Here is a 24,927-nt window from a genome sequence, read left to right on the forward strand (position 1 = left end):
TGGGCGGGTTTCACAGCCGCCCAGGGAGACGGGTAAATGGAAAAGGTAGACTGGTGGAGACGCTTAAAGAAAAGAGAAACGAGAGAGAGAGAGAGAGAGAGAGAGAGAGGCTGCAAGCAGAGATATTTGCAAAAGTTTGGGCAGACGGACTGTTTGACCTGTCAGACGGATGACGTTTATGACCGCTGATAGACTGAACACTGGAAGAAAAGGGACTCGGAGAGAGAAGAAGCGCTCAGACACTGCTGCTCTTGTGCTCCTCTTTGTTAGGGCGCAGCAGCAGCTCCGGAGTCCTGCAGCAAAGAATGCATTAACAGGTCCCCCCCCCCCCCCCCCCCCCCCCCCGCTCATTAAACTTTCATAAGGCACATAGCAGCTACAGGAAAATATGTCATATTCTGAAATGGCTTTCACCATGTAACCCGCTGAAAAATGATCTTTCATTTTTCAATCTGCCTTGGCCAGCTAAAATAATTATGTCACATATTTCCAGATGTGGAAGGAATGTTTTGATCCTGAAACTGAGTAAAAGTTGTGCTAAGAACTCGATATCTTTGTTGAATTAAAAGAAGGTTGAATTAAATGTTTTTTTGCAGTGACAGCGCCCCTTATATTAAATTGAATTCCATTTTATGATATCTTAAGAAAAGTGTTACTCATCATTTTTCCTGCGTTTTACTACGGAAGCCAGTCAAATTCCGCTCTTTAGATACGTACGGTCTTTTCAAAATAAGCTTCCGTCTTCAGGTTTAGCCAAAGGAAACAACGATAAAGATCATGGTTTTGGTTAAAAAACTAAAACTTCCACGCGGGGAAGGAACAGCGGTTTTCCTGGCTGAACGACCTTTCTTTGTTACCTACCTGTTTTACACCGTAGCGCAAAAAGTCAAAATGTTAAAGCTCGCTTCAACCACAGACTTATTTCAGGCATCGAATCAAAAACACATTCCAAAAACCCATTGACTTGGAGATGAAGGAACCCAAAATGCAAAAAATGCACAAGTTCCACTGTACTAATGGTCCAACTCCACTTCCGACTTCTACTTTAGTTCTGCGCTCCTCCTCCACTACGCGTCTCCCTCGGGAACCCGCTGTAATTATCTTGTCACAGGGCTGGATTGGTGTGTTGGACCCGACTGATTACGCCGAGGCTGATCGGCGCAGAAATATAACTGGCTGCAGTTCCCCTAATGAAGAGGGATGTGAACTGGTGTCAAGCTGCTGTCACGCAGTAAATGCCAACCCACATGTCAGCGCTGACACAGGCACTGGGGTTGAGATGGTGGTGGTGGTGGTGGTGGTGGTAGGGTGGGGGGGGGTCTGATTACACCTCATCACCCAATATCCGGCTGATTGTGTGAGTGTTGTACGGCGATGGAGTGACAAGGAGACCACGAAGCAGAGGAAACCAAGAAGGGAATGAAGGGAGGAAGAAACGACAGCGGGGACAAAAGACAGCATGGAGATGTTATGCAAAATGTGTGTGTGTGTGTGTGTGTGTGTGTGTGTGTGTGTGTGTGTGTCGAGAAGGGAAGAAAAACAAGTTTAAAAAAAGTATTTGTGTGTTCTCAGACTGCATACGGTGCACGCAAGCAAGCGACCAAACACCACTCATGTGAAGTCCAGGTCCGTGTTTTGCCGTTTACATCGTTGTGTGGAGCTTTGCGACAGTGATAATTGGTAAGTGATAAATAAGTGGCTCTGTGGATGGCGATGTCAGTCCTGACTGAATTATCTCAACAAAGACTGAATGGATTGCCTTAGTAATTCTGGTCCTTAGTCTTAGTGAGTTAGAAATAATTTCTAAGCACCCTGAATGCAATAAACACATTTAAATGAAAGCAGGCCTGCAGTAGGTGAGTATGGGCGATGAACAAGGCTGTAAGGAAATGTTGACAAGTTCTGCTGAGCAGCTCACACAGCAGCAGTCGAAGCAAAGTGCAGAACTTCTTCAGACGTTATCAGCAGGTTGAGCGGACATTACCAGCCTCCTCCTCTGGGTTGGAAGGATCCTGCTACATACTCGTAGGTTCAGAAGGCCGTTACTATCTATTTACACGGTTGAAGACAACACCTACGTCTAGTGTCAGGAGCCATTTTGTCAGAAGTTAGGTGACTCAGTATAAAGGGTGACAAAATGAGTTTGGCGGTGGACTTTCACCCAGGAGACAGCTATTAGTGTCCAGCGTGAAAAACAAAAGGTTTTCTACCATACTTTTGCTACAAATGTACTGCCGTGCTTATTTTGACCCAAACCACAATCTTTCCCCACGTAGTTCTGTTGCCTGAAACCTTAAGTTGTTTTGTTTGAAACTGATAATCTGGGTGATAATTTTCATTTGGAGTTTAACGCCAAATGAAGGACGGAATGAGGAAGCTGAAAAGGTTGAAATACTGCTGATGTCAACTGGCATGGTTGGCTGTAAACTAAAATTACCGCCTTGCGGTTGTATCCCTCCGCCAACCAGTCTTGTTGCAGTTTACATCCATGTCTGTCCAAAATGTCATCGAAATTTTCATAATTAGCCAAATCTTAATCAGTTCAACCTCGAGGTCAAGTGGGTGTTTGTGAGATGAGATGTCTAGTTGACAAGAATGGGTGGGATGTGAGGTGACAGCGACCTTTTTTTCACTAGAATTGAATCAGTTCATTCTTTAGTCCAGGTGGACGTTGGTGCCAAACTTGATGGAAATGCCTCCAGGCGTTCCTGAGATGTTACATTGATGAGAATCGACCAGACAGACGGACGACCCAAAAACATAAGCTGGCCATGGCTGTATCTGGTGCAGAGGCATATTAAAATGAGGGAGGGAGGAAAATAGGGAAAAACAAAGCAAGGGAGGAGTGGAGGGAGGACTGACAGCAAAAAGAAAGAAAAGAGAGGCGCAGCAAGAAAGGAGCAGATGGATCAATTTCAGAGGGGAAGTATAGAGAATCATAATGAAACGTACCAAAGAGATAAGGCGTGCATAGGTGACAAACAATGCACCGTCTACCATATGTCTCGCTGCTGTGATGTGTTGGGGATTAAAGCTTCGGTCCACATGAAAGAAGCCGCGTCTTTATCAAGCTCCCGACATATTGTTACCTAGTAGGCATGTGAGGCTAACAAGCTACCGTGCATCCCCCCCATCCGCTGTCAGTCAACTGTGAATTCCTGCGACTAGCATAGACTGATCTCACCGTCTCCGTGCCTGCAAGAAACCCAAACACACCCCTTTTGATCAAAACTTAATCTTTCCTCTCCACTCTAATGAGATACACTGGGGGGGGGGGGGGGGGGGGGAAATAATAATTAGGATGGAAATCTATGGCAGGATGCGCGGTACTAGCTTAAAAAAAAAAAAGAGTCTTTTCATTATTTCGAAAACTAGAAAGACGACTCGGATCTCGCCCGAGGGCAGCAGCTTGGGAGATAATTGGGGATTCACGATGTGATTGTGATTATTGATGAGAGCGAAGTGGGGACGGTTGGCCGCTGTTAATTCTGACCCGCCTCCAACAGAGACACAAACAACAGGTGTGGACTTGCATCTTAGTGCTCATCCAGGGCATTTAATGAATACAAATTCCCAATTAGAGAGAGGACGGAGGCACGAACGCACACACCCACCCACACACACACAGGCGCTGCAGATGCAAACATATAAAGTGTCAGCTGGATTAATGCAATAGTGTTCCCAGTGGAAATGCAAAGATGTGTTTGATTAACTAAGGGGGAGTGAAGGTATGCAGTCATTTTATTGTTTGCTATGGAGAATACAGATAATAACTTAACCACGAAAACGTGTAGATATGGCTTCAGAAGAGGAGGGGACACAATGAAACCAATTGAATGTTTGTTCTAGACCTTAGAAACGCACAAAACAACCTCACCACTAAGTCCATTTAGTTGCTTGTCCGGAGCTTTCAGTGGTATTCTTCAGTCATAAACCCAGTTGTCGTTTATGACTTGTCATGCACTAATCTGAACACTTTAAGGACTTATCATTGATTTTGGTTTAAAAGTTTAAAAATGTCACCATATGCCATTTCAACACGTTCTCGCTCCCAGTTCGTCGAAAAAACAAGGCTTGGTCAGTGCCCCCTACGTGTTTATGCACAGTTAGTCCCTTTACAATCCCATAAGAAAAAGAAAAGCAGTATATCCCTCACATTGGTACATTTTAATGCTATTTTTGCTTTACTTCAATAATGAATCAATTATCAAATTAGCTGCCACTTCTGTCGAGGGACTAGTTGATCACTCAACATATTTCAGCTCTACTCTCCATTAAATGTAAGTCCAACAAAAGCAAAGTGAAATGCTCCGTTAATTCCTTAATTAATGCACTATCCCTACTTATTAATGACGTAAGTCTCCCAAGCACCTGCTGCCGCTTCCCAACCTTATTGCTAAGAATGCTTGGTAATAATTTATATACAAGGCAACGAATTCAGGCAAGAAACTTCTCAGTTGTTTGAGAAACACAAGGTTACAAAGCGTAGCAAAGGTATCGACACCGGAAGCAGAACACCAATGATTAAAGTGACTGGTTAGCTCACTCCACGAGTAACTCCATATAGGTTTCACTATTATTTTTATTCCAACGTGGAAAACGCTGACAGTAGGCTTCAGGCACCGGCTCATAGGCTTTTAACACAGCAGCTTTCATTTTGGCATCGTCTTAGTGTATCTGCCAAGCTTACTGCAGAATGTGCTTCCGGAGCTTAATCAGTAGGAAAGCGATGGAGCATCAGGATGTGCTCAGTATGTATCTGCCACTGGCAGAACTTTCTGTCGGTAATAACCTCAACCTTGTGCCTGTGTCAGACCTAGAGTAAGGTTCACTGTTTCAACTCGTATTCGCTCTGTTTCAAATCTCAATGTCATAATGTGGAGAATGAAGAAACTCATCTACCACAAGGGCCATGATCAAAATCTTAACTTGAGGTCCACCTATTTTTCGTCACAAGAAAGGCTTTTCATCCTACATACAACATATCCGCAATTAGTCCCCAGCTCTAACTCTAACTTTACCTAACAAAGAAATGTACCTGACCAAACTCAACCACGGGCAATGGTATCCATAAACCAGCAAAGTGAAGAAAGCAATGTGGGTGTTGTGAAGGCTTGATATCGCCAGATAAGTGACAGCTTTATTCGGCTTATTTTCTTTAACAAGTGTTGCATTAAAGCATGAATCCGTTCCCAGGGATCTGCGACAACACTTTACAAGTCAAATAAACCAAACATTTACACTGACATAGTGACATGGGTTGAAATACAAAAATAAATGGTGTGGTCTACAGTCATAGGTATTACAGTGAACATCTTCTAGATCAATCTTTTCCTCACCCGCCTCATCAACACATGTCTTGTTTCAGGATGCTTTCCCACGGCTTTCAAGACTGCCAGAGTCACCCCCCTTCTGAAGAAACCATCACTTGACCCCTCTGATGTCAAGAAGTTCAGACCGGTTTCTCTTCTACCCTTTCTATCCAAAACACTTGAACGTGCTGTCTTTAACCAATTCTCTTCCTATCTCCATTAGGACCGCCTCTTGGACCCCCACCAGTCCGGGTTCAAGGTGAGTCCCTCGACAGAGATGGCCCTCCTTGTGGTGACAGAGTCGCTTCACGCCGCGAGAGCGGACTCTTTCTCCTCTGTCCTGATTCTCCTGGACCTGTCTGCGGCGTTTGACACAGTGAACCACCAGATCCTCCTCTCCACCCTCGACCGAGACCTGTCCATCACCATTGATGATACCGTGGTGACGCCAACTCGGACTGCGAGGAACCTGGGTATGACCCTGGACCAAACATTTCATCCGTTACACGCTCCTGCAGATTCCTGCTCTACAACATCAGGAGGATTCGTCCCTTCCTCACTGACGAGATGGTGCAGGTGCTCATCCAGGCTCTTGTCATCTCCCGCCTGGACTACTGACACTCTCTACTTGCCGGAGCCTCGGCCATCAGACCTCTGGAGCTTCAATCGCCCCAAGTTCTCCCACACAACTTCCTTTCTCCGTTCTCTACACTGGCTACCTGTAAGAGCTCGCATCCAGTTTAAGACTCTGGTGCTAGCCTACAGGGCAGTGAAAGGAACAGCTCCTTCGTATCTCCAGGCCACGGTCAAGCCCTACACCCCCGCCCGACCACTTCGCTCTGCTGCCTCGGAGCGATCGGTTGCCCCGTCGCTCAGAGGTGCCTGCGGCCGATCGACCCGGTCACAGCTGTTTTCTGTCCTGCCCCCACAGTGGTGGAATGAACTTCCCACTGACATCAGGACAGCAGAGTCGCTGCCCATCTTTCATCAGGCTGAAAACTCACCTCTTCAAGAAGTGCTACCCTGAGCCTTCCACTCAGCACTTATTGTATTCATACTAGTTTGTTGCACTTATTGTATTCGTATTAGTTTGTTTCTGCACTGTACTTTGGCTCTAGTTTATGCTCTGCTTCATGCTCTTAGATGCCTGTTTAAAAAAGGAGATGCACTTATGACTTCTGGTGACAAGTAGTTCTCTTGAATACCTATGATGAATACACTTCTTGTAAGTCGCAGTGGATAAAAGCATCTGCTAAATGACTGTAATGTAATGTAATCTATCGCCCAGCCCTATAGGATATGAGGCACCTAGCCCCACATGTCCAACCCCACCCCGATCCCCGGTGGAAATAACTGTATGCCCAGTGTCCTTTGGGTATTACAAGAAAAGTCGGCTTTAGGTTTATACTCCTGTCAAGCAGGATTGTGGTCACTTCAGCATCTAACTACCAACTTTCAAAAATCCAGGGACCTTTGTTTGCCTATTCTCTCGTCTTCATCATTTTCCATTTTTATCTTTTCAGTCAGACTTAGACAAAATCCCCTTACCACCCTTCCCTTAAAAAAAAAAAAAAACCCTGACAGAGAATCAAAATGACCAAACAAAATAAAACCAAGTAAGACATTGCCAAGGACAAGACAGGCCCCCACGGTGTCAGCCAGCCTAACAGACTGTCTTGCTACAGCTTGAATCTCCTGCATTGATTTGCTGACAGAGGATCTTTAGCTCCGAGTAAAAATGATCCATCCCGGACAACGCTTTCTGTCAGCAACTTGCATTTCACAATACCATATTAAACATTTACGACTTGGGCTAGAGTTATTACAACCACAATTCTATTAATCTAATTCATCGCTCATACACTGGTTTATCCATTTGGCTCTGCCGCCACATTATCCGCACAGACAGACTTTCATTGTGTCCTTTAACAAAAACATCCATTTATACAATCGGTAGGATCAGATATATTCAAAAAAGAACATCCCGGCTAATAATATTGGGTAACAGACTATTCAACAGTTAAAGTGTCACACAAGGCATTAAGGAATTCAAATGTGGGAAATTAATTGAAGAAAGGGCCATTTAGAGCCGGCAGCCGACTTCACAGTAAAGAGGAGATGATACAACAATGACAGTGACAGCGAAATATCCTCTGAGCGTCTGAGCGTTCAGCTTAAATGAAGTCCCACTACAAAGCGAAGCTTTAAAGTCTTTCAACATTAGACGAAAGAAAGACAGGCATGAGATGCCGAGATGTCGTCATGCTGTCTAACAAAGGAATGTAATTGAGTTGTAAACCCACTTAGTCTACTGTTATCAACAACCTGCTGTTAAATCCTGATTGGATTACATTTTAATCTCTCAAAACAAGAAATATATTTGCTCAGGGTAGTCTAAGGATTCTTGTTGGAAGCTCCATATGGCAGTAAGAGGATACTGATAACTAACAAGTTTCAATTTTAGTCCACAACCCCCTGGGTGTTGACGTCCATAAACTGCACATTAATGTCTACCATCCTAGCTGATATGTTCTGCTTTATACCAAAAGAGCATGAAGGAGAGAATTATCTCATATCAGTGAGTCCGGCTGTCTCCTGAGTGCTGCTAACTGGTGTTTACAGCTGACAGTTTCCATTTGACTTCTCAACTTTGAATTTGTCTCTTCCATACCAGGCACCAAACAGAGCATTTTCAGTCAATAGAAAAAAAGTCTACAGCCATGCCAGCAACGCGGTGAGGCAGTACTTGGTGGAACTGCCCAATGGCCTGTTATTCCCAAACCCTAATAGTCGGAAATATTTCCCATTGGATTGAAAGCTCATTTTTCCAACAGTCCGTTACACCAAAAACAAACTCCCATTGTTCCGATGGCCCATTACTCCGAAAACACCAACTCTCTCTTATTACTCAATGCCTCTGTTGGTTGTGTTAGACATGTTTAGGCATGAGGAGTGAGATTAGTTAGGTTTGGGGTAAGAACATTAGGGTAATCCAACCAGAGGCCAATTTGGGCGGATCATGCCTTTGCCATGGTAGGAAAAAAAATATTGCAACCTTTGCACAACAATTAGCTATTTTATGTGGCGTGGAGCGTGCACATTTTTTGAGCAATGGGCCTTCGAAACCATAAGAGTCTGTCTTCGGTGCAAAAGGGACATTTTTCGTACTATTGGGGGTTTTGGAATAATGGTCCGTAGGAACAATGCCATGGAGCCGTACTTAGGCACAGCTTTGAGCTAAATGCTAACATAATGCTAAACACAAAGTACAGCTGAATCGACTTATTAGTTTTGCAGGTATTTGACCATGAAATAAGGTATTGGACAATTACAAATGTTTAACCTGATGATGGTGCTAGATGGAAAGTCAAGGGATCGTCAAAGTTATTAAAATGTATCCTGAGGGGAACATGACCTGATCTGAAACTAATTCTATTGCGATCCATCCAATAACCGTCGTGCCTTTTCACTAAAACCGCAAATGTCAACTTTGCAGTGGTGCTTGAGGAAACGTCACATGCACACAAAAGTCATTGGTATTTGTCCTGTGAGGACCATGAATGTACAAAATTGTGTGCAGATTAATTTAGTGGATCGATGCATTTGATGAATTGATTTATTTTGGTGGATGTTGAGATATTTCACTGGAAAAGTGAGAACTCTGCTAGAGGTGCTAGATGAAAACCTTAAGAATTCATCCACTGGGGACCTTGGATACCTGTACCAGATTTCATACAAATCAAAACGTTGCTGAGATATTTCAATCTGGACCGAAGTGAAAAACACTAACCGAACAGCATTGCCATCCCTGGAGCTAATTTGGATAAGAAGTTCAATGATTCCGCCTCAAAAGGGTGCATTTTTACTTGAGATTACAACATTATTTTCTAAGCTTGATATAGTGTATGGCTAACTTTGTAATTTCTTTCTCAGCAAATAAAAAAAGATCAAGAACAGTTTTCTCTGTGCTTTCAATCATTAAGCTGGGTCTATAACGCTGTATTTATGATTCTTCAGACTTTTCATTTCATAGCAGGCAGCCTTCGCAACTCGACGTCAAGCATCATATTTCCTTTTTTCCCCTTCACATAAGTACAGTTAGTTTGAAGTCAAACACCAATGCACTGTTTATATGAGGACCAATAGAAGAACAGAGGCCAAACATTGCAATTCCTTGTCAAAGAGAAAAGAAAGAAACCTTCTACTTTGCAGAGAAGCCACACTGGGGCGATAACACACCTAGACATTAGCTGGATTCAACACACTGCCATTTACAGGGAAGAATTAATTGAAAGAAAAAATATATTTTTCTGCTTCTAATTGGTCATCATGGCTATGAGATATTCATTCATAAGGTCACTCAATAATAAAGAAATATCTGGTAACAACATTTTCTCTATAAATCTTTTCATTCCATAAAAAAACATTTAAAATGGTGTTGTGTTGATACACAATGTCAAGACCTCTGAATTTGGCAAAACAACGATATGCATGCCCAAAGCCTTTGGCAATGAAAGCAAATGGCACAAATTGAATGCCAAGTTGGGCTCAGCACCGGTTGGTACTGTTGTTGTCATTATTTGCTAACAGGGCGAACAACGGCAACGGTCACGATAGAGCTATCGGTGTTAGCGTAGCATACTTTTTAATACTTGGTTGAGTAGATTGGGGAGGAAAATAATCATTACTTTAACGTCGTTATATTTGGATGCATTCATCCTGCTTTAATAATAATAATGGAATAATGTTTGAACCACAGACGGTCTTCTCAAGGTCAAAGTGAAGAAGTGAACACACCTATCTAATTTAGGTAATTAATGATGAAAACACCACAGCGTTGTTTCCTAATTAGCCTAAATGAGTCATCTGATGTGAGAATTTCAGAAAGATAAGAGACTGATCTGTCCACGTCTCTAATCCTATCGCCTTCATGTGATTGGAGAGACCCGGATGTGATCGGTGGCTGTCTGCGATGGGACCTGGGACATAGGACATGTCTGCGATGGGACCTGGGACATAGGACAAGAAATGATGACAGAGTCTAATGTGCATGAGCACACGATTTGCAAAATCATACTATGGTGTATATGTGCCAGGTTATCCAATGAGGAGATGAGGATTCGTCATGTCATCAAATATAATTACAGGTGTATGGTCACTTTTTTTGTGGTTGAAATAATTCAAGTCATATTCAAATCAAATCAAAAACGTTGGGAGAACAGACAGTAGTGTGCAGGTCTGTTAGTTGTTAGTAGTTATTTTGACTTTTACTTCTACTTGATCGTGGACACACCTCCAACAAAGCTGTGGACTATCATGCAATTATGAGCTGTGCTATTAAAGCAATGTGTCACTTTCTGATTGTTTATGACGTGTCGAGGAAGGTCCATGTGACCGAAACGGCGACTCGTTTTAAAGCAAATCAATGCAAAGGTGATGAGTGTGTGCCAGCATGGACGTTGTACGTACCAATGTGCAACTAAAACCAGGTGTGAACGAGCTGGATTAAAAGCAACAATTTAACATTAAACACCTGCTAATGTTGGGAAACCGTCTTTTTCACACTTTCTTCAGGACTTCAGCCGTTTTCCAAACAGCTTTGAAATAAGTGCAAATGTTTCTCTCAAGTCGAGGCACTTTACACTTGCTCTAGTCGTGCTACTTAGACGCGTCTGTTCCCATAAACTTCTATTCCACAGTGACGGAGCAGAAGGTAATAAAATGTAATAATGGAGGTATAGACAATAATTGGTGCACAAATAAAATGAAATGATCTCTCAAACAAGGGAGGACGCATCCCGGCTGTCACCGTCTTCATCCTCCGCTTCATTCGTCCAGTCGTCTCCCTCCTCTCAGCCAATTAAGAGTTAGTTGTGAGACGCTGTCCGTCTGTCAGCCGCCGAAAGCTTTCCAAAGAATCCCCCAGGGCCGATTCTGTGAGCGTGATGTGTGTATCTCTATGTGTGTGTGTGTGTGTGTGTGTGTGTGTGTGTGTGTGTGTGTGTGTGTGTGCGTGTGTGTGTGCGTCCCATTGTCATCAGCTGCTCCCTGACTTAACTACCTCTCACTCTTTCACAGCGAGAACTCAAGACCAGCACTACATAATTCTACTCCCACGTTCGCACACACAAAGATGCACACAGCGGGCTGAGCTGTCTTGCATTTCATCCGCCCACCTCTCGCCAAAGTCCAAATATAGTGCGGCTGACAGCGCCCTTCATTGCAGCCCGACAAAACCAAATCACTCCGAGGCCCGACGGAGACGTGCGCGCACAGCAGCACGGACATGCATGCGTACGGAAAAAAAAAAAAAAGTGCAAACTATATTTGAATAAATAAACAAGCAAGGCATTGTCCTCCATAGAGCAGCAGATTTGGGGTTAAAAGGGTAATATATTCTACCCGGTTTTTACCAAACATGATATGTATCTGATTAAAAATGAAGACGCCTTGAGGCAGGGAGACGTGCGAGGCGTCGGGTTGGTGTAAGGTATCGGCATAAATTCATCACGGCATCCCCAACAAATAGATATCACAGAAAAAAAGATTTCCCCGTGTTTTCATCAAGAGAACGTTGTTGGCATCAGTGTCATTATTTATGAAAGCTTGACAAGGTCGTGTTTCCCAAAGGGCCGACGTGATGTGACACAGTGTGTGTCCATAGAGATTAAAACGACATTGTGTTGCTGCCCTCACCTTGTGACAAAAACAGGAATAGAAAGTAACCGATAAAAACAGAATCTATGAAGCCACGTCAACTCAAAAACTCAACAATTATGTGAAAGATGGACGAATGCGTTAATCCTGCTATTAAACACCATGCATGTATTTGTGGAATCATACATTGTATGGTGTTGATTGGTCAAAAGAAATGACGTCTTCTTCAGAAGGTGATTTCGCTGCTTGAGCTGTTGCATTAATAAGCAACAACTGTAATCCTACGTTAACGTAACATCGCCAAACCCAAACCCAAAACAGCAGAAATGTTGGCATCGCACGTTTCTGCAAACCTCGGGAAACATTAAATGTGGACATTTCTGAACTTTAGCGTGACGCTAACACGCGGTTAACGTCGTGTTAGCGTGACGCTAACATGCGGTTAACGTCGTAAAAAGGTTATTTTCAGGCAACACACGTACTTGGTAAAGGTAAGAAAAAAATGTCATGCTTCGTGTTAACAGAATAACGTAATAACGTAACAACGCAACGTAAACAAATGTATAACAAGTGACCTACGCAAACTTTCGTAAAACGCGTGAAGTCAACGTTTAATTTTGGTTTCGCACGGGACACAAACAGCAGTCTCCTGGATGAAAGTCCTGTGTTTGTAAGGTCTGACTTCAAACTATTTTGTACTTCAATAAGAAGACCAAAACTAAATCAAAACCATGTGCCACAATGAACACGGGAAGTGTGTTTAAAATGAGAGCAAAGTCATCATTTCAACGTTGTTTGAAAAATAGCTTTTTATTGTATGCAGATGTTTTTGCATGGTAAAAAGAAACACTAAAGAAATACAGAACAGTCACTGACAGGACTTTCCCTGTAGAGTGTGAAATGCAGATAGAAGGCTGACTACTACTCCCCTCGAAGTCAAACAAAACGCTGGCTAACTACCAAAACCGACGGCGAGAAAATTTCCCCGCTGAGGCATTTTCCAGCAGCGCCACGAAAAGCATTCCTCCCGGCAGAGCGTGGACGCCGCTGACGGCTTGACAAAAACGTCTCGGAGAGCGCCGACGGGTTCTGTGAACACGCACGTGGAGATGCGCTAAGAGGAACTAAATCACTTAGCATTGCTTCCTCCGCTCTTAATCTGACAGGTGTCAGCCATGTGAAAGGGATGGGAGGGGAGGGAGACTCCGTTTCCTTTCTCTACTCTAGTGGTGCGATCCGGACTTCTACAAGAAGCAATAAAGATGTACGGAGTGCTGTGTGTGTGTGTGTGTGTGTGTGTGTGTGTGTGTGTGTGTGTGTGTGTGTGTGTGCGCGCGTCTGTCCGCCTCTCTGTCTATCTGCAGCACGTCTGCCGCAATTTCCTGTGAAGTGTTTTGAGTAGAGCGATGAAAGTGAAGGATAGCTTTCTTGCTCGTCTTCTCCCACCCTGACTCCTCTCCTTCCCCTCACCCTCCGCCCTTCTCCTGACAATCTGTCTGAAATAAGGGCTTTCAAAACTGAGAATAAAAAATAAAAAAAAAAACAGTGAGAGAGAGAGAGAGAGAGAGAGAGAGAGAGAAGAAAAATGTCTGTCAAGAAAAAGAGGCGAAAAGGAAAAAAAGAGAAAGAAGACACTTTGGGGTTTACTTGGAGCGATGTCAATCAGTGAGTCAGTGAGGTGTTTGGAGGAAGGGAGGAGAAGGAGCATGCAGGAAAAGAAAGAAAGACGAGTGGGAGAAAAGGGGAAGGGGAGTTCGCTGTAGAGGAACAGATTTATGAACTAATGATGAAGGGAAGAATGAAAACAGGAAATATTCTGTTCATCAGTGATGTGATTGGACGCTGCAGCTGATCCGACTGACTGACTTGAGTTTAACACCAGAGTGAAGACAGATCAGATTAAACTCAAGCTTTATATTTGATATGTTTTCTGATCATCATCTAGTTCAAATATATGTTCATTGTAGGTCTGAACAATGGACCACTAACAAGATTTGTCTTTTCATGATCTGATATTTCCCTCAATAACTTTTATTATGGAAACAATTAAAGTCAGAGAGAGCTTTCTACATCATTGATCATCCTTTCATTCAGTCACGTGAGGCTGATCATTGCTGAGTGTCTGTTTGATGAGTTTTATCACTTAAGTTTAACCTGAAACATGGAGCCTAATAATATTAATTCCAGCGTTCAAGAGAAACCATAATCATATTCTGGGTTATTTAATAATGACGTCACAATCAGAAACAGAGCGTCTTAGTCTTAGTCCAAGACTTAGTCTTTCCATACAGGCAGCACATCTATAGACCGGCTCATATATAGCTATAGATATAGCTCACAGACAAGCAGGTAGCCCATCAAATAAAGACATTTTGTCTGAATGAATTGATTGGACTGTCTTCATTACAGTACTGCAACAGCCACAGATACCAGATATTTCTTGTTTTTGGCGGAGCATTTGATTCATTGATAGCTCGTTGGGATGCAATAAGAATTTCAACAAAAACATCCAAAATGTTTTTTGAAGAAAATGAACAACCCTGCCTTTAACAAAGCCTCACACTTGAGTGCAAACTAGCATCTCTCTGGAGAGGAAGGCGGAATAAGTGAGGCAGACCTCGGCCCAACAGCCTCAGAGAGCCACAGATGCACTTTCTGCCGCGACCGATCTCTCTTCCCCCAGCACAGAGAAGGTCACAGTGACACATTTCACATTTCTTTTTTGTCAAACCGCACAAGCCTGAAACTTTGTGATGGAAAGAAAGAGCGGCTTTGTACGGAGGAGCTACCGGCTGCAGCTGTTCCCCAGAGAGGCCTGATGGGTACTAGCTCCGGGGCAATATATACGGTCAGGCCGATGGCTCGGGGCGACGCTCGGTCCACCCGTCTTTATCCTCCTGCCTCCTTTGTCGCCCCGTTTTTTAAAAGGAGAAAGGTGAGCTTCTGACTGCTCCCTACAGTGTTAAAAGCTGAGGCAGTTTTTCCTCAAAACAAGTTAAGCTTACACACAAAAGAGTCCCGCGTCAAAATGGCTTTTCACAACAGCTATAGCCATGACAGGCAGGCGGCAACCCCCCACGAAGCGCCCCCCCCCCCCCCCCCCCCCCCCCGCTGAGCGACGCCTGAAAGAAGGAAGGAAAAGAAAGAAAGGAGGAAGAGGAACCCAGCTGACAAATCCTTTTTGGAGGCGAGCAAGAGTGCACTGCAGAGCCAGCCGGCTGCGGTAGACCTTGAGATTTGCGGATGCGCGAATCACTATCGAGGCGAGGCGCTCCGTCGGCTTCATTAAAAGGTAATTATACCTAATAATGAAACGGGGCCCGTCGTCGCACTTCTCCACATTAGAGCTGATACAATTGGCCAGTTGGTCAGCCGCTCTTGACATTTTGCTTCCCGTGTGATCGCACCTGGTTGAGAGCGTTTGGCATTTCACAGATACGAATAATTAGGCAGCTTCACATTTGTTCTTTTGTGTCAGTGTGCTGAGACATCAAATAAAAAAAAGGTTCTGCGGATTTACTTGGTGGTCGGCAGCTCCTCCAAGTTTTTCCAACCTCCCGCTCGCCGTGCGATCGCTACGGCGCTCTCGGCCGCGTGTGACATTTCCAAGCGGTGGATGATTAAATGTGCCGTGTAATTTAGTTTTAGCAGGTGACATTAAAAACATACTTTTAGTTCCTCTGGACGAAAGGGGACGCAAATCTGTCTCTTCTTACTGACACAAAATGAGCTCAGGTAGCCAAGCTGCGTAAAACCACCAGCAACGCCAAAGTTCATGCTGTCATTTGTCCAAAAAAAATAAAGGACGTGCACCTTGTTCTGACAGCTTCGGTGAAACTGCAGCTCAGGATTGCAGGCGCGTTCAAACTTGCTCGCTGCTACGTCAACGTTGCCGGCATCTGGAGGGGGTCTATTTCCAGAAAGTAGTCCGGGCCGTGACTCTCAGCTGGCGTGCTGTGGTGTGAACAGAAACTGTTTGCCTGGAGCCTTTTTCTAAAATGGGCCTTCATCACACATATTTTCCACAAGCTCATGCATGTCGAGCCCCTGTCCAGCCGGGCCTCCGGCGCTCACATGCGTGGAGGGGCCCGATGTCCAAGTTTAAACAAACAAGCGGGAGACGACAGATTTAGGTCAGGATTTTTTGATTGATTTTTTTAAGTGATGCACGCAGCAGCAATTCAATTCTCTAGGTTTACACTGGTAAGATGGAGCAGGGTGCTGTGTCAACACCCATTCAGCGGCTCAATATTTGCTCGCAGAAAGTAGCGGCAAGCAACGCCTCATAATGCTGCCTCATGACTTTCTGAACAATGTGAAGCCTCCGAAAGTGCTGACAAGTTTGACGAGGCGCCTCTCTGACAGAGATGTTCTGGCTTGTACTCGCATCATCGCGGTGAGAGCTCTCAGGCCTCGTCTGTCCGTCCGCCCGCCCGCCTGCCGTGTGCCGAGCCCAGGCCCGCGTTAGTCAGGGGAGCGCAGGTCGGCTCCGGGGCGAGAGGGGTTGGTCTTAAGGCTTTGTCCACACATCACCACAGCTGATTGCTCCGCTGGATGGTTGGGATTCTCAGCTAAGACAGGGATTACTGACCCATGTCGGCTTCCCACCTTTACAGCAGCCACTTCGATGTTCGCCCGGCCTGAACTCAGATGCCCTCAGAGGGTTGTGTGTGTGTGTGTGTGTGTGTGTGTGTGTGTGTGTGTGTGTGTGTGTGTGTGTGTGTGTGTGCTTCAGTTTGCTTGTATCTAAAACCTTGAAAAGATAACTTCAATATCTCTTTCAACAACCATAGAAAACGGTTTCATCTGCAAGGCGATGCATGTGCATGAGAACACACACAAAACGTCATGCTGGTGAATACATATAGCATTTATAATACATGTAGTCTGTTTCCATTTATGTGACAAAATCCTTTGAGAAATCACCTTAGACTCAGGCTGTGGATGATCTGAAGGTAATTTGACTCCAAGAGGCCAGCTGGCACAGTGTCTCCTTGGTCATTAATCGCACAATTACACCTCAACTACATCATGGTGTGGAAAAAAAATGGCACTGCCGACCTTTATCGGCGGATGTTTAGTAAAAATGATACGGGTGGGTGATCGACATTAATGCTTTCTAGTCGCCGATTCCTGATAATGAATTGTGAACAACAAATCCGCAGAACTGTTATAACGTTGACAGTACCAGTGCTAACAGCTAAGACACTGAGGTCCATTGGGTTACTTCATGGTGCGTTCAACTTTGATTCAGTAAAAATTGAGAATTGGGTGAAGAAAAAATGATACGGTTATAACGACGTGTTCAAATGCAATGTTGTCAAATGTACTTTTGTGGAGACACTTGAATAAATACAGTTGTTTTCACAGCAATATAAAATAGATAGAGAGGGAATTATGGCCTGTTTAACTTCCTAACTCTAGCTCTAAGCTGCTTTTATTACATTTAAAAAAAAAAAACTGTATAGATGACTATAACAAAGCAAAAGGATAAGATTTAGAATTTCTGACACCTTCGACTGATAGAGGTCTGATCTTGGTGAAAACAATAGTCTGAACCCCTTTTACCAGCTGCAATAACAAGACAAGAACCAAAACCATCTGCATCAGCTATATGGCTCATTGACGATCGGTAATCGGTATTGGTGGCATCTTTAAAAGTTATATTTGGACCGAAAGGAAGATGGTGCACGGCTAGCGAAAGAGCCTCCTGCTATAAGCATGGAGGACGAGCCGGCGCGCTCGGAGGCATCTCCAACCGGTAACTGACTCATCTCCAACTTTCACCAATTAACCACAGAACCCTTCGTCTAAGGGTCGGGCAATCATAGTTTCATTCTTTAAAGCTTCATTCATAACATCGATACTTAAATGTTAACAATACAAAAGTTACAGAAACATTGCGTGCAGCAGTCCAAGTTCTCTTGCTAAAATCCATATTTGTTGGCCTTTAGACTTTCAAAAACTATATTTTTACTGCGGTCAAAGGGCTGTGAAGATAGATGTTTGTAAAACCTGGAGGCGGGAATAGTTAACTATGATGATATTGTGTAGATTGTTTTATGCGGAGGCAGGAAACTAGAATGATGAACTGGTAAGAGGGTCATTTTCTTGATACGTTAGCTACTCAGCTAATGAAGCTAACATGAGGCTAGCCTGCTGTGTTCAAGGTTGTCAAGTGACAGAACAGTTGATATTCTAAGTAGTTCACATTGTACGTCAAATTGAGATGATTTCTAAAGTACAGTATACAATATTAAGACAGAAAATACAATGTGAAAGTACGTACAAAGCAAGTTAAACAACTGTAGAGGAGAATGAGGTCTCCATGTGATTCCAGTAGTTTTAATCCGAAACAGGTAGTTTAAATCACATCAATTTATATGTGCTCTGTAAACAAAGTTCATAGATATTATCAATATTAGTAAGTGACAGGACGCAGATATGGTAAGAGCTGCACATCTGCAAACATTCAGGGGAGCACATATTTTGAGATTATTTAAACGCTTTATCTTATCTTCCTATTTTCTGTCTCACGGAAAATCAGCACCACTTTCATACACGCACTCAGCTTTGTGATGAATTAGCCTAGCTTAGCACAACACAGGATATAAATATGCATGGTATAAACAATCCTTATGGATCTATATGCACTGCCTTCATGTTCACAGGATACAATCAAACGTAAGAAGATGGGGAAAAGAGCTGATATCAAGGCAAACACGAACTCACTGGAGTATCTAAAGATCACACGGTGACATACTTTTGGACTCACTCTGTCTGTATGAGCCTCTGCGTGACCTGCTGCACCCATTTTTGTTGTAATCCTCTCAGAAAGACACCATGAAAGCCTGCTCTTTACCAGGTCTACCATCACCTCAGAAAAATACGGGGAAAAAAAGCATTTTCTCTGCCAAATTTGGTTTATCCCACGGCTTGTGGCCACCGAGGTGTTTGGGCTCATGTTTCTCTTCAGGCAGACTTTCAAATGTGTGCTGTAGAAGATCTTGAACCCTCTTCATGGTGACCACGAAGCTCTTGAACCCTCTTCATGGTGACCACGAAGCTCTTGAACCCTTTTCATGGTGACCACGAAGATCTTGAACCCTCTTCATGGTGACCACGAAGATCTTGAACCCTCTTCATGGTGACCACGAAGATCTTGAACCCTCTTCATGGTGACCACAGCTATTATTTGTTTTTACAAGAAATATTACCTTCTGCCAATTACGATTTGATTACAATTAAATGACCACAAGAGTACTTGGCAATGAGCCGATGAAATTGTACAGGCAACTAGCCGCAACTAGCTGCAACTAGCCGCATGTGGCATCAAATTTGTGCCATTCACTTTCAGTGCCAAAGGCGTTGTGTGTGCACATTATCGTTTTCCCACTCTCAAGGGGCTTGACATTGTGAGTGTGGAGATGTTCTTAGATTATGTCATGTTACTGCATACACATTTCAGTTATGTTACAAACGACCACTAAAACCACACTTTCAGGCCATAGAGTATTATTACAGGTTTGTCATTTTAACAAAAATTTAAAAATACTATTATCAAAAACACATGCTGTAGAACTATTCCTTTAATGATGTTAAAATCATTGATATGGACAGCATACTACATACCAGTTTACTGCACAGTACAAGAAATATTAAATAATAATTTCAATGAATGGCCTCCAGTGCAGAAAGTCTTAGTTGAGCAACTGACAATTATTTACATTTTCCAACTTCTTGAATGCACTGACAAGTTTTATATTTAGATCTGCAGAAGATCTGGACATGGATTACGGGCCAATATTCTAAACTCGGCCTTGAGCTGAAGCTGCAACACTATTAGTGTGTCTTGTGTTTTTATAAAGGAACATCTTTTAAATGATGGCATATGTGATTTTATTCTATTTTCCAGTATTCTTGGACTTTTGAGTTCATACTTCTTGTTAAGTAAAAAGTAATTTTAAGTGAAAACACAGCTGTCGCGTTAAAAGAAGAGTCACATCTTTTGCCACGTGAATGAGACGAAGCGCAAGACACAAAACCTTTTTAGTTCACGGATTAATGGAAAAAGACCCCCCTTACAAAGTCTGACAACTCAATAGCTGACATTCCAGTGTACAGTGTACAATCGAGCCGTTTCATTCCACAGCTCAACAGCTAACATTCCAGTCTACAGTACACAATCAAGCCATCTCATTCTGCTATGTTACAGGCTGAAGTTTCCATTGTGTCAGGGTAGTTAGCCCCAGAGACAGACAGAGCCAGCCATGAGAGGAGTTAGGGCTGTCCGTCAGACTCTAATGTCTCCACACAACAGCCCAAACCTAAACTGACAGGCACACACCATACTGACAGCCCACTAACAACATGCTATTGTTCCCTCGCAAATGGCCAAGACACACCTTTCAGAGCTCACATAGAGAGAGACGGAGTGGCAGCGAGAGGACTCACGGAGACAACCTCACACTGTGGCCTCAGCACACATGTCACATAAAGATTAGGGTTGGTCCACATGGATCTTCTAACACAATATTATTTTACACTGTGATCATTTGAGAAACTGATTGTAGATACATAACAATGATATGCAACACTGCCTCCAACGGGCTAATGTATCACTAATTCCATTCATCATGCGTACAACTATAGCTCAGTATTAGCTGGTCGCTCCTTAAACTTGCATTCTCTCTAGTGTCCACCAGGGGCGACTCCTCTGGTTGTATAGAAGTCTAGTCTAAAATGACTCTACTTCTCTCTTGATTTATTCCCTCAGTAAACATTGTAAACATGAGTTTATGGTCTCAATCTCTAGTTTACAGTCTTCTTCAATACAGTATGATGTTCATTTAGTACATTATGGTCCATTTAGAGTCAAACACACCATAAAGCAGGGGATGCTTTAGGGACGGGGCTACCTTGTGATTGACAGGTCTCTACCACGGTAGTCTTGTTTTCGTCTTAAAACGTTATCCCTTTCACAGTCGGTTTTTATGTGTTTATGAAAGTTAATCGTAATCATTTTGGTTGCCTAAAAAAGTGTGGCCAAACAAACCAATGGGTGACGTCACGGTTACTTCATATACACACTATGGCTGAAACGGAGATTCATGAAACACATGGCTGAAACTCATCTGGTGGAGAAAGGGTTTAAGATAGAGGGACAATGGAACAACATAGCGTCAGAGCTAGCCTTTCTCTTTTTATTCAAAATTCAAACTGCAAAAAACTATGGAAAGAAATGTCCGTCTGACCAATGGCATACCCCCGTTCCCTTAATGCATCTGTGAGAAAACGAGCCACCCTCGATTGATTGGATGATTGTGATACCAAAACACATTTAACATGTCAGAAGATTTTGGAAGATTAAAGTACAACTGCTGTACAGTAAGATTAGCAGCTTAACACTCAAGGGAGACAGCAGAGGCTCGGTGAGTGAACTTCAAGTCGTCTACTATGTAACATGGTGAACTACACTATTTTCACATCAGTTCTAGTTCATTCGGAGGAGGTGCGTTCAAGCTTCAACTTAAAGGAGTAGCTTCGTAGCATGCTATAAATGGTTTCCCAAAATAACTTTGGACCAATTTCTATCTCCTCACAGTACATGTTATCACGTTACCCAATCCTTTAAGGATTTCAATAGACATCTAAGCATTTGTCTCACCTGCATGCACACATGCTGTGTCCTCTCATGCGCGCACAACTGAGGCAACAGCCCGTCCTCTCGGGGTAATATCCAGTGGATGCACTTCCAAAAACATCTGATCCCCTAAAGGCATAGTTCGCTCAAAAGTAAGTCTGCTGATGTTTTCCAAAGGAATCTGATTTGGAGCACAATCCAGCAACAAGCACTGTCAATGTGCATCTGCTTTAATGAGAAGAAGAACGGGACGGTGAGACTATGAAGACGCCCCCGCGTTGCTTTGAGAACGCTTTGCCCAATGTGGAAATGAGAATTTCACTATATTGCACATTCATCAGCTGCCATTTTGACAGAAATGACTGTGTGTGTTTGTGTGTCGTCATGGATTCTTATTGCCTCAGCCTGTCATTAACCTCTCAGTATGTCGTAATAGCCCCCGACAAATGAGCGTATATAATGATGATACTGTATCTTCTGTCTGCGCTGATGAAGGTTGGAGTATAAGTATGTATATATTATAATTTTTTTTTTAGTGCGTCCCATTAGCTCTTGGGTTTAAACCATTACGACTCTAGGAAAACACGTGGAAAGACATGGACATAGTGCAGTTACATCATAAAAAGGAGTGACATCCGATACCTTCTGTCGAATCTCTTCCTCCATCTTGATGGGGGAGCCGAACTCAGCGACCTGACGGACGCCCTCGCTGGCGTAGCCCCCGTACTCCCAGAGGACGTAGCCTCTGGAGTGAGACGCACCGATCAGAGCCGACCAGTGGTTGGCTCGTCCTGAAAAACATTTTACTTGTTGTTGTTTTGTCATTCAGCTTTGAGTGGTTTGAATTCTGATAAGCAAGTCAAGAAAGGGGTGAACATTAGCTGATCAGCTAGCTCAGGGGTCGGCAACCCGTGTTTTAGAAATGATCTCCGTCCAGACTAACACGCCTGAAAACCAATATCACACGACTCTTCACGTACACTGGGCATGCGGGTGGGTGTCAGGAAGTAGATCGGTTGCTTAGTTAAAAAAAATAGGACAGAGTAATAAAGTAGTCTTTAATAATGAAAGGTCGTGTTTGATACTTAAGATCTTCTCTAAAATCTTCCTCTATGAACTCAAACAGACGGTTCATGGAAAGTTTTAGAAGTTTTATTTTTCAGACTTACAGCGCTGCGGGTCTTTCTCTCTCTCCCTCATCAAACTTACTTTAAAATCAACACTTACACATAAAGGTTTACTAGATTATGGTCCATAAATGTGGTGAACACACATCTCTCACTCGTTTCATTGTTGTCTGTTCTCACTCGTAGGTCTGCTGCAGGCTGAAGTCTCTGCCCTACTGGAGAGCAATCAATGTTTTGTTCCTTTATAGTTTATGTGTGGAATTCACAATAGTTGTGCAGAACAAAATAAGCATGAATAAGAAAAGGAATTTAACTGAAAAATAGCTGCTAGTGAAGACAACAAGGTCAGCAACGCCTGTAATCAGCTGTCCATGTTGAATTAACCTGGTAGTCCATCGGTAATCAAGGCTGTTGTTTGTGAGCTTCTGGGTAAGGGTCACGTGATAGATCAGGGAAGGACACGTCGTGACTGCCAAGAACCAATCAAGTACCGAAGCGGGCGTCTACGTCATCGTTTATTAACGTATGCATCTACCAGCGTCCACACGAAGAGGTAACTCAAAAAATGTAAATAAATAATGGTTATTTTTGCACAGTGGACAATCTTTCAACGGGAACACCAATTATCTTGGAGTTTGAGGCGATACTGTGTCGCTGAAAATAAAAAAAATGTTTTAATATTTTGTCAACTAAAATGTGCGTCACATCCTGTTACGTCGCTTTCCCTGCAGGTGGTCGATCATGATTTGTTTCCAGTCGTTATGCTAAGCTAACTAACCAGCTGCTGACTGTATGTTCAAAATGTCAAACAATGTTTGTACACGTTGGTATTTCAGTAAGACGACTTTGTTGTTTTCTACAACCCAGTGGCGCATTCCAGACTTCTTTGACCGGTGGTGGCCAACGGTTTGAACTCACTCGGGTAGTCTTTGGGATGTACTTTCTCTGACCAGTTGCCGAAGAAGGTGAGTCTGTACTTGGCTGTTCCGCAGGCGCAGCACTCCATAGCCGGAGCTTCCGTGGCCTCGCCGAACACACGCTCTGCAGGGAGACGGGACGTGAACATGAACAAACACAACTTTCAGGATAGACAATGCACGAGCCAAATAAATGATAGAAAGCAGAGTTCAGGAGCTAACAGGCCAACAGAGATCCGCCAGTGTGCAAGCTTTGACATTAATGAACACCTGCATAAATTACCAGTGAAATGACTACAATTTGGACCCAGTGAGTGTCACAAAAACAAACATCCCTGGAATAAACTGGTATTTAAATGACACATTAGCTTTGACGCAGACTCATACATATTCAAATATTGGTCCCGACCAATGTTTTGCAAAGATAGGTCAAGGGGAGTACTTGAATATTTATGAGTCGCCAAATTATTCGGAAGAAAATCCTCACTTGACATCTAAGTTATAGCGGGATGAGTCAAACATCGGAGGCGCCTCACGTATGGAGACAAGGTGGCTTGATTGGCTTGCATAATAGCATGGAAATTAGATTTGGGAGAGGAGAGGAAGATTTAATGAGTCAAAATCCCCTGAGATGAAGTTTGAAACACACGTCCAGGCTTTTTTTTTTATTGCACAGTAAACGTGAGCTTCGGAGCTGAAAGAGTCCTGTCGCCTTGCTGTCTCACTGGCGTTCATTTGACGGGCGGACAGCTCCCCAAATCTGGCGTGGCACTTTTCTCTGCAGCGAAACCACAGGTAACATAAAAGCTGTGGAAGGTATATTTAAATACATTGACTCCCAGGACATCCATGATTCATTGTTCTCACAGTTTTCCCTACTGTCTCTGTTGGCTTCATATTTTTTTTTTTAAACAAGGTATGAAAGGCTGGGAGCTGTTCTGCTCCAAAGGGGGGGGGGGGGGGGGTGTGTAACAGCAGATGGAACAAGGGATAATGGCACCATAATGGGCGAAAAGAGAAGATGACGGGCAGCTGTCATTACCTTTCTCACACAGTCGAATGGTGAGAGAGCCTTCATCCTGGAAATAAATGATTCTCTTCTGGACAATACTGGCCCTGGAGAGACAGAGTGGGCAGGAGGAAGAAAAATACATTATGAATTGGATAGTAAGAGAGGTGCAAAAAGTGTATTAGATGGATAATACTGTGGTGTGTGTTTTTTTTTTTTCCCAACATCTGATCCATGTAATCCTCGGTGAGAGGAGAAGGTA

The 24,927-nt window shown here is 43.4% G+C and overlaps 1 protein-coding gene across 1 annotated transcript in view; it reads right to left on the minus strand.

Moving 5' to 3' along the window:
• Positions 1 to 24,927, minus strand: part of LOC137881511 (spondin-1-like) — a 77,181-nt gene that overhangs the window by 25,065 nt on the left and 27,189 nt on the right. Inside the window, exons 4-6 of the mRNA XM_068723488.1 lie at positions 24,699 to 24,772; positions 23,658 to 23,780; positions 22,255 to 22,403 (exon numbers count right to left, since the gene is read on the minus strand). Coding sequence (XP_068579589.1) covers positions 22,255 to 22,403; positions 23,658 to 23,780; positions 24,699 to 24,772 — 346 coding nt within the window. The remainder of the gene's footprint in view (positions 1 to 22,254; positions 22,404 to 23,657; positions 23,781 to 24,698; positions 24,773 to 24,927) is intronic.

This window comes from Cebidichthys violaceus, unplaced genomic scaffold, assembly GCF_023349555.1.
Source record: "Cebidichthys violaceus isolate CVI_PGR_0920_01 unplaced genomic scaffold, fCebVio1.0.p SCAF_3, whole genome shotgun sequence".
Lineage (NCBI taxonomy): Eukaryota > Metazoa > Chordata > Actinopteri > Perciformes > Stichaeidae > Cebidichthys > Cebidichthys violaceus.